Here is a 15,119-nt window from a genome sequence, read left to right as displayed (position 1 = left end):
TGCCATGCATAAAACAGACAAAAATATTTCAAGAAATGTTATTTCATGGATGACTGTAGCATGTATAGAAATGGTGGAGTTTTCTGTTTAGCAGGTGGCAGAACTGCTTATGGTATCTTGAACTTCACATAACTTCTTCACATAACAGCTTCAGCATTATGTACTTGTTAGTCAATTTATGAGGCCCATAAGTAGTTCAAGAAACTTAGGAATGAGCCCATAAATGTCATCTGCAGTTTGTGAACTGCAAGTATCTGACTGTTTTGATCAAGGTTTTTATGGGAAAGTTAAATGTTTATTAAAATTATTTACTACTGCCCCACAAAAAGGGAGCAAGCCTACTGAAGAACTTAGGTAGTGATAAGATGTGATAGGTTGTAGGTCAAATGGGTTGGCAGAAAAGCATTTCTGTTTATGTTTAAGCCCAAATGTTTATACAATTCAAATTTAGAGTGCATTTAGGTGACCAAGAATAGGTCTGTGGAGAGGAGGAATTTTCCCTTTCCCATAACCTGCTGTCAGAAGTACATGATCTCATCAGGCTACTTTTCTTGCTCTCAGCATTAGCCTTTTTCTAACACTTTCTGTCCTTGGAGAAATGCATGATAGTGCAACTTAGTTAAAAAAATCACTTTCTGCTCATTCCTTTGTAGCAGTCCACACCGGCGTCTCGATTTATGCTCTTTAACAGATCAGTCTCACTGATGAAGCTCAGCTATATTACACTGGAATCTATTAACTTTTTAAACTTTATTATTTCAGTCACAATTAAGACTATCTGAAGCCTCTTCATAAAAAAGGGCCATATCAAAAGCTGTACGTTACCAACTGGATCAATGGATGCATTCATTCTGCATCAAAAACCTTAAGAAGGACAGATCTCCTGGGGAGGCAGATCTGTATCAATATTTCAGTCTCTTGAATACAGAAGTTTGATACAACGTGATGCAACACCTGAGCTTCCCCTCCTTTCAATTAACTGAGAAATAAAAATTGTCCTTAGAAGGGAAGAAATGCATTTGTATTGTTTCGTTTTCAGGTTTTCCGCCCTTTCATAGCATCATAATGTTCTTTTCATGGGTGGAAAACTTAATCTTCAAGTTCAAGCCTAGATTCTTCATACAGTTCAGGATGAGATGACTTGGAATACCGGGAATATTTCAGATGTAGAAAATCACCCAATTCATCCAGAGCATTCAAAACCTGTAAGACCATGAGACTTTGTCAATTCTATTGGAAAAGCAATGAACTTCTACTAACTTCTACTTTACTGCAGAACAAGAAGATTATTTTAAAAAATCAATTAAAGTTTAAAGGACAAATGGGCAAATTTTGCATTCAGTCTACAACAGTGAACATCAGTGCAGTTGTAGATGTACAACAGCATCTATGAGAAAGGAATTTACTCCTTCAGTAGGTTATGGTTTATTAGTAAGTACATTAATTGAGCACAGATGAAAAAAATTACTTTTTCCAAAAGCACAGAGACGTAACAACCAAAATAAAAAGTTATCTTTGCATGTGCAACAGAAATGTGTGAGGCTATACTTCAGTTTTCCTCTGTAGCTCCCAAAGACTGGGGTTGCCAATGCATTTTCTTAGGTAGTACTCAGCTCACAGTGCTGAGCAGAGTCAGCATAAATAGTCTGAATAGTTTAAGATCATTTTAGTGAATGCCATTATTTTCTATATCACAGGGATAAATATTTGTTCATTGATACTGTAATGCAATTTGCTGAGCTGTGTCCCCAGCTCCCAGTGGATTCAAAAAGTAGCTGAGGAACTCTGTACCATAGGGAAGCAGCTCAGTGTTTTGCAGCATCTGACCCCCATTCAAGAGCAGCCAACTTTTTGGCATCAAAGAAGGAAACAGCAACTTTGATTTTAAGCCTGTTTCTGTTAAGCCACTAAAACAAGCTCATAAACAAAAAGTAATTTAGAACAAAAAGAAGTAATTTAGTAATGGTTTATGCAGAAAGATAGCTTCCAGGTCATTAAGGAAGTTATTCTTGGGAGCTTGCCCTTGCGTGGATCTTTTCTCTTTAGTTGGAGGCTGAGATACAAAAGGGAAACATTTTCATTGTGCTTGTTACCTGTTGTTACCCTGGGTTTAGGCACAGCCACAAAGTGTTTTGTCCTAAAAGCTTTCTTTCCGCAAGTAATTAAACTCAGGGCATTCCCATTCCCCCATGCTGTAAGAGTCCCACAAGTACTGTGGCAAAAGCACAGCGTGTTCAGTGGTGGCTGGGGGTGCCAGACCTTCCCTGAAGCAGCAAGGTGCAGGTAGCAGGAAGTGAATGCACCATGATGGCCCAAAAATGAAGTGGGCTTGACATTTGGGGGTGGGGAGAAAGGAAAAAAATCAAAGCAGCAACCTCAAGAGATAAATCTTCAGTTCAACTTCATTTCCTGTTAGCAGTTACATAAACCAAAATCCTCACAGCCAAACAGCAAAAGCTGGTAGAGTACCAACACAAGAACATAGCTGTGCTCTGTTCTACAAAATGCTACCTTGGTATTGTGCCTTGTTAATACCTACTGAACCTTTAAAAGCAGCAGCAATTTTACACTGCACACAAGCAAAGCAGGTTTTTGATGTTGTTTTAAAGCTACCTACACTGGTATGGGAGCTGCTCAGCAGGGCAGGGCTCCAGCCCCCACATCCACGTGTATCTCAGGATGCAAAAGGAGATGCAGGAGCTCTCTGCAGGCCCCAGTGCTTGTCTGCATGAACCAGTGGCACATTTAACCCAAATGCCTTTCTGTGTTCAAGGATTTTTTGCTTTGACCATCAACACTCATGCAAAGAGAGGAAAAGCAAAGCCTGAAATTTATTGTTAAGCCTCTTTGTTTCATGCCTCTAAGTTGGCATATTCTGAGAATGAAGTGTATCAAGCCAGGCCAAAAACACCTTCGGCAAAAAAAGGAAATGAAAAATTTCAAAGAGTTTATTTTAAACATATTTCCATGCTGGAACAGAGGTTTATGATGGAAGTCTCAACACACTCTTAATGGTATTTCTGATATCAGAGAAAGATACAGAACTGAGACTTTCCAGACAGCACCAATTAAACTTGATTAGGTTCAAACAGTTCCAAAACTGTTTGCAATTTCCACCTGTACCCCCAAGGCTGTCCCATATACTTCTGCAGTTCAAGAAACACATGGAAATATGGAATGGAACTATGGGTATGGAAAACTTGATTTTCAGTTATTTCCATATAGTTTCAGGTTTCCTACTCTGATAGTTTTGACATAGCATTTAACTTGTGTCTTGCTGTGCTTTTCATGTAGGTTTTTATTAGTGATGACAGATTTGGTCACTATTAGAAATAGAAGAACGTAAGAAATTAACTGTCTCATAACTTATTTCAGAAAATAAAATGTATAAGGCTCAAATGGCTTAAAAGATCAAGTGCCAAGGCCACGAAAACAAATGTAAAAATGAATTATTGAGATTCAAAGTAACAGAGGCAGAGCTTCTCCTGACCTCCTTGGCACCTGAAGTTGGTTTGGGCAGGACATGTGCTGCACTCACCGTGTCCAACATCTCCCGTGTATGTGCAGCTGACACGCAAAAGCGAGCCCTGGACTCTGTGATAGGAGTAGCTGGAAACCCAACCACGACCACCCCGATGTTCTTTTCTAACATGCGTCTTGCAAAAGCCCTAAGGAGAGAAAAAGCAGGAGAAAAATCAAAAATAAATTATCCCCAATAAACTGAACACAGACAGAAAACATTCACACATAACGCAACAATAGGTTAAATCCTGTTTTCAATTGATTGAATATTCCCACTGATTTCTGTAAAAGCCAGAAATTTACCGGCAGGACTGAGATTCTTTGCTGCTTAGCAGCTCATGAAGCCAAGGGTGTGAAATACTAGAAATGTGATGGAACAGAGGGCTCTGCAGGTAGACATGATTCATTTATGTCAATGAAAATCTCTGACTACAAATCAAACCATGTGGGCATTCACAGTCCATAAGGATGGAAGGGGTTGGGCTTGTGGAAGGTATGAATTCTTGGTTCCTGAACACCAATAGGAATAAACCTAAAATCTATGTGATGGTTTATTTGCCATCCCAATTGATCTGCTAGTTAGGAAGGCTTGTGTAGCATGTATGAGACCTAAAGCCCACAGCACCCTAAGCTACCTGCAAATACTTCCTACAGCTCAACACTTCCATTATGCTACTTCTGACTTCTGGTCTCTGTGTCCAAGTCACTGCACAAGTGGTGCTTGAGATGAACTGAATGATAAAACATGTAAAGACCATTCAAAGATCAGATGGGAAAAAAAAAGCATCCTTTTGAACCAGTTCATACATCAAAGGCAATGTGTCTCCTTTAATAATTACAAATTCAAAATCAAAAAAATTCAAATTCAAAATGTTATCAAAAGTATTATTCCAGACCATGTTAAAAAAGGAAAAGAGAAAAAATTTAAAATTCTGACATCTGGAACAACTCAAAATTAAACCTAGGGGCAAAAGGAAAACAGAACTAAATGACAAATTCAAACTACAGTGTATGCTTCTCCTTGGAAGCACCTACCACAGAGAACATCATCTTCTGCAGTGTGTACCAAATAACCCACAAACTTCAATAGTGTTTATTTTGCCAGCAAGGCTTTTTCAGTACTTACCCTATCTTACCAGGCATATAAAGGAGCAAGGGAACAACAGGAGAATCATCATTGCCATAAATGATGAAGCCCATTTCATGCAGTTTTCGTCTGAAGTACCTTGTGTTTTTCTCCAGCTGACGCACTCTTTGGAGCCCTGAAATGAGCCAGTCAGGACAAAAGTCAGTGTAAAGATCATAACTGGAGTCTAGTCACAGGCAAGAATCAGGGCTGGGGGATAACAGTTTGGCTGAAATGTGAATGTTACTATTTGATTGAGAAGAAAAACATGGAATGAGCTAAATGCAGCTACATTGATTATTATGGCATTGTAGGATGGATGGCTAGTACTCCTGTACTTGTGAGGTGCCTTCCCATGGACAGAAACAGTCCCTGTCTGGGGATAGACATATGGACAATTCCCTGGACTTTGTTGTGCTAAGTAAAGTCTGCTAGATGACACACACCTACAGAGAAGTAGTGCAGACAGGACATGGAAATCGAGTATTTTCTTTCTCAATGTAACTGACTATTATCTCTGCATCATCCCTGGCCTCATTTAGCCATGGCTCCACAGATGGGACCCCAGCAAAACTGACAGGAGAGTTGAAAAAAATTATTTTTAATAAAGGAAAAAGACAAAAAACAGCAGAGAAAAATGTGCTTGAAAAGACATTTCAGCCATTTCCTTTGCAGTGCCACAAAGGAGGTGGTTTCTGACAAGTGCAATTGCTTCCCAACCCATTGCATAAAGAGGCAAGAAACAGTACTGTTGTAGGAGATATAATATGTCCTTCCACCATTGCACCTGCATTATCTCTAATCAGTGAGCTGATCTATGTGCTGCTTTTGCACTGCTGTGAGGTGCTGACAGGCATGGTGCCACCTCCTCCATGCCCACATGCCTGCCCAGTGCCAGCTCACGTTCACACAGCCAAAGTAAGCCAGGTCTGCATCTGCCTGACCTTGCCAGAAACAAAACTGCCAAGCCACCCTTAGGCAGATGGAGTCTCCAAACCTAACCACTGCTCAGTAGCTTGTGTCTGCCCAGCAGAGGTGGTGAGAATGTGTGGTAAGACTGGGAGTTAGCAGGACACAGTTACACTCTTAACTTTCATACTCCTGCTGTTCATCAGCCCATACTTTCAATTTCACTTACATTATGTCACCAGACATGAACACTGAAACCTCCAGTGCAATTCATTTCCTCTTTTCCCTTTGCCTTTGCACAGATATTATGTTTTCACTCTCCATTTATGTTTTCATTTTACTTTATATTTTGTTGGCTTCATTCTTCATTTACCACTTTCTGCTGTCACCATTCTCTGACTGGATGCCAGCTTCCTAATTCCCCATCTTGCTCTGAGTAATCACAGTGGCCAGTAAGGCACTTGTAGCAGCTACATGCTACCTTTGGTAGATTTGTCCTCAGACCACATTCTGCCCCCAGCATCTGCTCTGACTTTTCTTCCTTTTCCCTCTTGCCTGAAGTGGGGATCAGCACACTTACATGAACCTCTTCTACATTAATATTTCTCAACATATGTAGGGTTGAACAAGATCTACTACTTCATTTGTTCTGTATCCTCCAGAGTCAAGGTTCTGCCAGTGTTCTGGCTGGGAAATTTATAGGGAAACTGGGACTTGCTTCACAGTGTTCGGTGTTTTGCTTGAACAAATTAAGAGATCTCATAAAAACAGTGCATTTGTAACTTCATGCACAAAACTGCCCACGCAGACAACCTGTTACTTAGAGTCTCAGTCATTCAGTTTAAAGCACTCAGTGGAAGAGATCTGCTGGGTTAGAAAAGGCCACAAATAGTTTAACTATCTCTCTAATGCTGCTAAAGCAAAAACAGCTGTGCCAGAGCAAGGAAAACAAATGAAACACAAAAGCATCCTACTACAAAGCTTTCCAGTCACTAATAAAAACAATAGTCTGTGGTATTTCCAAAAATATTTTTGGTGTAGTAGATCTCAAAGAAACAGGAGGAAGTATTGAGGAGGAGGAGAAGGGAAGGGGAGATGATGGTAAGGACAGGGAGTTAGAGAACCACAGAATAATGTGGTTGAAGTCTAAAAAGAGAATTTTTCCCTTTTTAGAAATTGTAAAGATGTTATTAGCACCTCCTCAATGTCCAAGCTATGAGGAGGAGGGTGGGGGAGTAACCTGAACTCAGTGCTCAAAGCCACTGCTGTTTCTTGCTATCTTAGCAGCCCCTGAGCGAGTTTCCAAACTCTCAGTTGGAAAGCATTTGAAACTACTAGATTTTCAATTAGGGAAAGCTTTTCATAAATGCAGATGTTCTTGGCGAGTGCAGTTTAAGCCTTGCTGCCTTCTCCTTTCTATTCATGTGTTTACCACAGAGCTGGAAACACAGTGTGAGCCACACAGGATTCCAGGCTGTGCTGTTCGCTATTTATCAAACCATATGCGCAGGACCCAGAGTCGAACAGTTTTGTCTCCACTTATTTTTAGTGCTGGAAATTTAGACTCCAGCTAAGGAAACTTTAGAGCTGAAAGAGGAGGTTCAGGCAACCCCCCAAAAGTCACAGACCTCTTCCTTTTCTCATCTTCCTTTCCTGGTTCTACATCCTCAAACAGTTTGTGATGCGAGATCCCCCCTTTCAAGGCTCCCTCTGAAGCTCATTTCAAGCCAGCCAGTGCTGATGCAAAAGAGCCACTTGGATGTTTTAGCAATATCCCAGAATACTAATTTCATTTGCAGGGACGCATTAAAGAGCCAAATAAAAGATCAGAGCACTCACATATATCTGGAGGGAAAAAAGGCACATTAGGAGACGATTGCTACACACTCTGTATTTGTGGGTGGGTGGCTGGGAGGAACCTATTTCTTTACCAAATGTCAACACTTTCCTTTCTCATGTTAAGTTTTGTGGTCAAAGACCACAGACACACATCATATATGCAGACTTCTTATATGCTGTCCCAGTAAGAGCAATAAAAACATTAAAATTTGTAGCTGTATTTCAACACTCTTTTTCATTCTTTTATGGGACCTTCCAACATCAGATAAGGAGGCAGATCTGAGCAAAATGTTTATTTTTGTCTCACTGGCCTGATTTTCCCCCCACACTCCAGATTAAGAGTGATGAATTCAGTTTAGAATCAGGTCTTAATCCAAATTCACTGTGGGATGTTTAACTAAAAGCACCACATTTAGGAAGCATTTTCTTTGATTCCTGAGGCTGGGATCTTGCATCCTTTAATATTTATTGAGTCAAAATCATCCGAGCAGACCCTTGAGCTAAAAGAATATGCCTGCATCTATGTAGGTGTAAGAATTTACCTGTATGGGACTAATTAGAGGATCGGGTCCCTAGACAGTAAATATGTGTTAAAAAATTCTTACTTTGCAAAATCCTTGAGGATTTACAGTCTATGCAGAGAGCTTATAGCACAGCATGCAGCATATCCAGAGAGTTATATTCCATGAAATATGTGAACCACAACACAGCATATGTTTGGAAAAAAACCAGCCTGGACAGGGAATACCAACACTCCTCTATTTAAAACTAAGCACACTAATGCTCCAGAGTATTCAGCTAAGGCTGAGAACAACTTTATTAAGTGCTCTATATCTTCTTATTGGCTAAATTAAGAAGGGACAGAAGGAGAGAAAAGTGAACAATAAACGATTCCCAAATTTCACAAGTTATCTTCATGCTGCTGGGAACACACATAGGTGGTTTATGGGAATTTTTCTGAAATAAAGGATTAATTGCCTGGATGGTATAAGAAAAGCAGATTTACTGCATCAGCAATCCACCTTCTGCTGGCAAATTTAGAGTTTTCATTTGGTTGCACCACTTTAAAAATATTTGGTTTACTGCAAAGTTCTAAGGTGTTGGCAATTCTGGGAAAAATGCTGATTGTATTTTTATGTGACATGGATCATTGCATACTGCTGGCTTTAGCTCGTTAATTTATACAGGCTTTTAGAAAGCTTTATAGCTCAAAATTAATATGGTTTAGTTGAAAGAAAAATACCAAAAGAAGGCAAGAGAGAGAGATAAATAATAAAATGCAGTAGCTCATAATTTCTTTGAAGCAACCAACTTTTTAAGAGAGCCACTTGGAGTAACAGACTTGGCAGAAGCTTCGTCACACATTTTCAGAGCACCTGGCATCAGGAAGGCATTCTGACTACATATCTGAGGGCCTGATCTTAGGCTGGCTTCACCTGGCACAGCCCCATGCACTTCAATAGAACTCTGCTCCTCATGCCAGCTGAGGACCTTATCCTGGAAGCAAAAGAGGCGATAAAACTATCAGCTCTCTAAAACAAAACTTCGTTTTCCTCTTCCAGAGATGTCTGCTTTTGCCTTCTGCAAAATGCTCATGAGCAGAGAAGCTGCCTGTGTCCAATTCCTACACAAACATTCCACCTTTGAACTCTTCCTGTCGGCTCCTACCCTTGGAAGTTGTGACTCAGTCTATTGAAAAGAGGAATAAGCAACCTGGAGCTTTTCATATCAAGATCTCAGGTGTAGGAGGTGAAGGAGAGATATTTTTCCTGAATCCATGCCAGCAAAGCTAACCCCACACCGTGCTGGTTTTTGGCAGGAGGTGGACTCTTCAAGACACAAATCCACCTGCTTTAATCTTCTCCAGCTGTTGTTCCATAGGGCCTTTCTAGATAATTAGTTACACCATTGAACTTGTACAGTGTCAGTGTTCCTTGGATGGAGCACTCAACTCCCTGCCTTCCTCTACGAACAACTAGCTAGGAAAAAGCAATCTTCCATAGGCTGAAAAAACCTGGAAAACAATAGCTCTTTCCCACTAAACTATTGCAGATGGAAGATTTCCTTTTTTTCCCCTCTGTTTCCATTATAAGAGTAACACACATGTACCTCCATATGCATTAAATCACAAATAGAATGCTATAAAACCGGGGCACCTAAAGGAAATATGTTCTCAGATAAAACAATCTTCATAAAAAATAACTTTGCTACGAACTGGGGAGAAGTGAAGACATTTACTTCTACAATCGAATGCTAGCTAGAAATCTAGTAATTTCAACTTAATTCAGTTGCTAAATAATCCCTTAAGGACTTATTTTAACTGTGAACTGCTGTAAAACACTTTTTCAGAGAAGATTAAGGGAAGAAAAATAGCAATTTCACTTGAAGCAGAAAGGAGAAAAACTCTAAAGATTCAGTCATTTGTACTTTATTTCTTGAATGAGTCAGATCTGCCTTCCCAGCACTTTATTCAAATACAGAGTGCAGGGACAGCCTTGGCTGAGTCCTATTTCCTCCCAGCACAGGTGATCAATCACAGAGGGCTCCATCCCACCACTGATGCTTATGTCAGGATACAGGGAACATCTATCCATGGGCAGGGTCTACTAGAGGAGAACAGCACTGGTTTAACTTTGAGTATGAAATAACTTTGAATATGAAAAAAAGTGACTGCAAATGAGGCAGAATTTGATTAATCCTCAAAGATGTTGCAAATCACTGCAAACACTCTTAGTCCAAAGAGTGTTTCCTGCTTGTTTAGATCCACTGACCCTCCATGGATACATCTGATGTCCTGTGGCAGGTGGATCACATGGCAGTGTCTGCACTAGAACAGCATGTCTCCCTCCTTTTGAGCAAAGATGTCAGAATTTAGCTCTGTTTCATCATCCACTGTGATGTTCACCTTAGACAAACAATAATTGTGGCAGCACATTATCATCACTAATATCTTCACTGTAGTCATGACTGGGAGCCCTAGTCATGGAGCCAATGCTGTGCAAACAGGGAATAAACGTGCTTAAGGGCTTGAAAAGTAACCACATCCTTACTGGGAATATTAACTTTAAGTTAAGCCAGGGTTCAAGCATTCTGCTTGCTAAGGACCTAAGAGAAGCAATCCCCTCTGAATGAAGCAGCAAAATGAGAATTTGAAAAAGACAGGCTTTATTTGGCATGACTGATTCTGCAAGCTGTTTTGAGCAGGTCCAAGGGGTCCATTGCTAAATCACTTGCAGATTTAAAGCTTACAGCAATAGTATCATGGTCAGTCCAGTCTGGCACAGATTTATTTTGCTGCAAAATGGATTGTTCCTCTTGGCTCCAGCTGCTCAAGTCCTGACAGTGGCACTCATGGAGCCATATGGCAGATCGGCCCTGGGAACCAGTTTGGGTGTGGGCTAACCATTTTGTGGGAGGATTGGTTATTTTTCAGCTACATCAGTGCTCTGATTCAGTTCATTGCATGGCTGCATGAACACTCACACTGGCACAGGGAGAAGGGGCACGAGAAAGGGGATAGGCAGGGGGAGGAGGAACTGAGGACAAGGCTGCACTTCCCTGCACCAGTGTGGGTTTATGTCAGGTCATAGCTAAGGTTCCTAAATTTACAGAGCATCCTGACAGAGCAAAACTAATGTTTTCAAAAGACTGTTGAGGACAGATAGCAGAGGAAGATGGAAACTGATTTTAAGGAGCTGGTCTTCCAGTCATACAAAAAATCTGAGGCTGATGAAAATATCTTTAAAAGGAACCTTTTAAAAACAATTTCTTTAATGCCAAACCAAAACAGAAAGAGCATTCTGCCATTTCTCACAGTTTGAACGAGCTCAAATGCAAGAACTCAAGAGTTTGCTAAAAACACAAATGAAAACAAGTAGTTCCAAAAAGATAAACCAATCAGCACAAATGGCAAAGTAAATGAACATTTTAAAGAAACACAGTCTAAACAACTTCAGGAATTATCTTTTAACAAAACATATTTTACTTGTAGATTCCACAGGGCAAACTTTTAAATGTTTCAGCATCCCATAAAAACATAAAAATGCCCACTTCGCTTGGTGAATTATTGTTTGCCATGCATTAAACAGAAAAAAAAAAAGTTTCCTTTACAAATGCTGCAATTTGCTTTTTGCACCAGTATAATCTATTATTAGTCATCAAAAAAATTGCTTTGGACTTCCCAGCAGTTTTAACTCCGTCTGCCTAGTGGTTCTATTTTATCCCTATCAAATTTAAGTGTAAAAATATGCTTTCAGCATTCTCATGCAGAAAGTGGGGAGGAAGAAAAGGTCTGAGGGCACAGCTGGAGGGGCTGTGTTGCATGCAAGTAAGTGTACTTGCAAATTTGTGTGGGGTCCAAACACTGAGTCAACTCCAGTGTCATCACGGGATAAAACCACTAAGGCAGCTGCTGAGTTTCCTGAGGTATCTCCAGTGGTGTAATGAGAAAGCCACGAGGAAAACACATAAAGAATGGCTATATTATGAATTATAAAGAGTAAATGCCATGGGAACTTCTGCTTCCCATATTTCCTAATAAATGAGCAGAGACACATTTGAGATGAAAAGGCCACAAAGGCTTAAGAGGGATAAAAATTATTTCTTTTTTTTTTTTAATAGACTACATGAGCTGAACTGCAGAACTTGCTGCCTTATGACATTACAAGAGGAAATATAGCTGCCAGAAGTTCATACACTTTTGAACAACTCTATTATAGGAACTATGAAAGTGTCTATGATGTTATGGCACTAAGAACAAATGTGTTTTGTTCTACAAGACATTGATTTTCAGAGTTCTGTAAAACATGGCACTGAGAAAAACAGGACTTTTACTCCACTAAAAATTTGATTTCACATTTGCATATTTTGTAGTCAGATATTTTGTTTCAGTTTCTTCTTGAGCAACTTGCTCAAGAAATAATAGTAATATTGACCTCAACCTGTTCCTCCTTCCCAGGCAGGAACAATGCTGTGTATCAGTTTTGAGGGAGCTACTACCTTCTCCTAAATTAGCATTTCTCACCCTTCATTTTCTTGAGTCACCACAGAAAACATGGCAAAATAAATTCAACTGTAATAGCTGGCTTGGGCTCTGTAATATCCTCCCAGTGGCATTATCATGACATTGATGTCCCACAACTATCACAAATATTGATGTGGGATAGACCCACATGTTTACACCTTTCAGTGTGGAACAGACACTGGCTGTGGGTAATTTCCAGCTGAAGAGTTTAGGTTTCACAGAATTACTCTGAAGGTGCTAACTTGTTCCTTCCTTGTGATGAAGCAGTACTCCCTGGGCCCATAAACATCTATTCATATCCTGCAGTCATGCATCCCCTAAACAGATCCTATCCTGGAAATGCCTATCTTGATTCATTTTCCAATCAACCATATTCTTACTAATTGAAAATAAAAGAGGAAAATAGGGAATCAGTTGGATACACATCAGGATACACAAGGACTATCTGCACTTCTGGCTCTGGCATTACCTACTATATAACTGCATCTTTGCTACTCTTTTTTAAGTCAGCTGCTTAACAAATTAGTGGAGAATAAACAGCAAGAAATTAAAGAGATTATAATCTCTTATATCTGGGAAAATAAAGAAGACTAAAAAAAATGGATTTTTCTGAGTGGCAACTTAAATGACCAAGTCAGTTCTCCTTCTCTTAGTTGTCTATTAGTCTGCCAAGGAGTCACAAAGTTCAGATGTAAGAACACGCTGGGTCAACACATTTTTTGTCCCCTAATTTCACCCTCTTTCCAACAAGCACCCTCTAACTCACATGGAACTTTTTAGCAAACTCTAATTTCATTATTTTCTAACACATTCCCAGTGATTTTTGCAAGGCTCACCCCCTAGAGAAATAACCTCTGGAAGATAAGCCCTTGGTGGACCTCTCCTTATAAAGGATTCCCCAAATTGTCCAGGGGGAAGAGAATGCTATTTGAAATAAATTGTAGAATAAACTCCTTCTATGGATCAAAGAGGTTTCCAGAGAACACATAGTCAACACTGCCCTGCAGCAACTTCAGTTTACTTGAGACTTCTCTGCTCCACAGCTCATGCTCTCACAAGAACGACTCGCATGCAGGATTCGCCACCTTCCATGCCAGTGCACCAAAAGAACTCTGCCAAGGTCATTGTCCTTGGAATGAAAAATATCTAAGGATAGACAGTGCTTTCTCCCTTCTTTCTGTTCCTTGCTCCTTTCTAAGCCACCACCTTCCTCTCTGCAATGCCAAAGCAATGCATTGCATGTAGTGTGGTCCAGCACAGCATTTTTTTCCCCGTATTTTGGCTTGTGGGGTTTTTTTGTAGCCCACAAGACAGCCTAATGAAGGAAGGCCCACATGAAAGAAAACCCAAAAGACTAAAATAATGAGTCTGGCTCAGAAGGACTAGAAACATTTTTACACATCACAGCCAGCTTGCTAGCCTTTGTGCAATGGTCTAAGTCGTGATATATGATTTATTCATTTGTTTTTCTACTCATTTGCATTATATTACAAGACAATTTAAAAAAAATGACAGAACACTAATTTACTTCATAACAGATTTGCAGAAGACTTAATAAGCTCTTATTTCATGCAGAAATCCAAACACTGTCTTATTAAACAACACTGCTTGTTGAAGAGAAAATGCTTCAAACTCTTAGACCTAAGACAGACACACACATCTTAAAATACTCCATCTTGAACCCAGTTCTCCTGTTATCCTGCACTGAACTGCATGCAGAATCACGCTAGCTGAGGAGCATTTTTATCAGGCTTTGAAGGCCGGGAAATGCTCTGCATGTTTCGTGTTTTACACGGAGCATCTGCGAGCGCCTGAGTCAGCGAGTGCCGGGCAGGCTCAGTGTCAGACCGCCCTCTCACGGCAACGCCGGGGCAGGAGCCGCGCCCGCTGCCGCCGCCCCAGGCTACGAGAAGGATGTCAGAGACCTCTCTTATCCCCAACACATGTAGGCATCAGCACATGCAACCAGGACCTTCCAAATTTCAAGTTGGGAGCAGTTTTTTATGCTCCGGCTTCTCTGCGAAAATGACCAAAGCATCGCTTTTATCATCGCGCTGGAGTTTTGCTGCCTTTTGTCCTTGCACTCAGCAGCATTTGGCACTGGGATTGGATTCTCCATCCCTCCTTCTCTACTCTGGGTCTTGTAAATTCTGGCCTCATTAATAGCCTTGTATCTATCATGGCTCGAAGCAGCCCTCTAGGGCGCTGCAACAGAACAGTGCACAGCAGTATCTTACCTGCTCTCCTCTACCCTTTATCTCTTCCATTCCCACCTCATCCCAGTCATATCTATCAGGGAGGACTAATACAGGACTAATTAATTCTATAACAGAAAATAGCACTGCTGGACCAGTATAAAAAAGATTGCAATTCAGAGCAGAATCTGTATCTTCAGCTGCATTTTTAAGAATATCAGCACTCCCAGGCCCTCGTGAAAGAAAACTATACAAATTCAATCACTTTTTCTCCATGCTGGGATTTAAGTCCTAGAATATCAAACACATATCAGCATTGCTTTGAAACAGTAACGGATAGGTATGTCACAGTTGTTTTGCTGCTTGTTGTATAGAAAACACATTACACAGATGATAAAACATCACACAGAGGATAAAGCAGGTCACAGAGAGGATTGGACAGTAGCGGCATCTGCAACTTAAAGTGATGAATAGAAATACATCTAATTTTTCATCAGGACACCAA

General features: G+C 40.3%; 1 protein-coding gene across 1 annotated transcript in view; it reads right to left on the bottom strand.

Moving 5' to 3' along the window:
• Window positions 1–668: 668 nt before the first annotated feature.
• The window catches only part of SPTLC3 (serine palmitoyltransferase long chain base subunit 3), an 81,622-nt gene continuing 67,171 nt past the window's right edge, over window positions 669–15,119 (bottom strand). Inside the window, exons 11-13 of the mRNA XM_005428042.2 lie at window positions 4,649–4,784; window positions 3,539–3,668; window positions 669–1,203 (exon numbers count right to left, since the gene is read on the bottom strand). Coding sequence (XP_005428099.1) covers window positions 1,090–1,203; window positions 3,539–3,668; window positions 4,649–4,784 — 380 coding nt within the window. The 3' untranslated portion in view covers window positions 669–1,089. The remainder of the gene's footprint in view (window positions 1,204–3,538; window positions 3,669–4,648; window positions 4,785–15,119) is intronic.

The sequence above is a fragment of the Geospiza fortis genome, unplaced genomic scaffold (genome assembly GCF_000277835.1).
Source record: "Geospiza fortis unplaced genomic scaffold, GeoFor_1.0 scaffold185, whole genome shotgun sequence".
Taxonomy (NCBI): Eukaryota; Metazoa; Chordata; class Aves; order Passeriformes; family Thraupidae; genus Geospiza; species Geospiza fortis.
The sequence above is the reverse complement of the archived record's forward strand: the minus strand, read 5'-3'. Positions and strand labels throughout refer to the sequence as shown.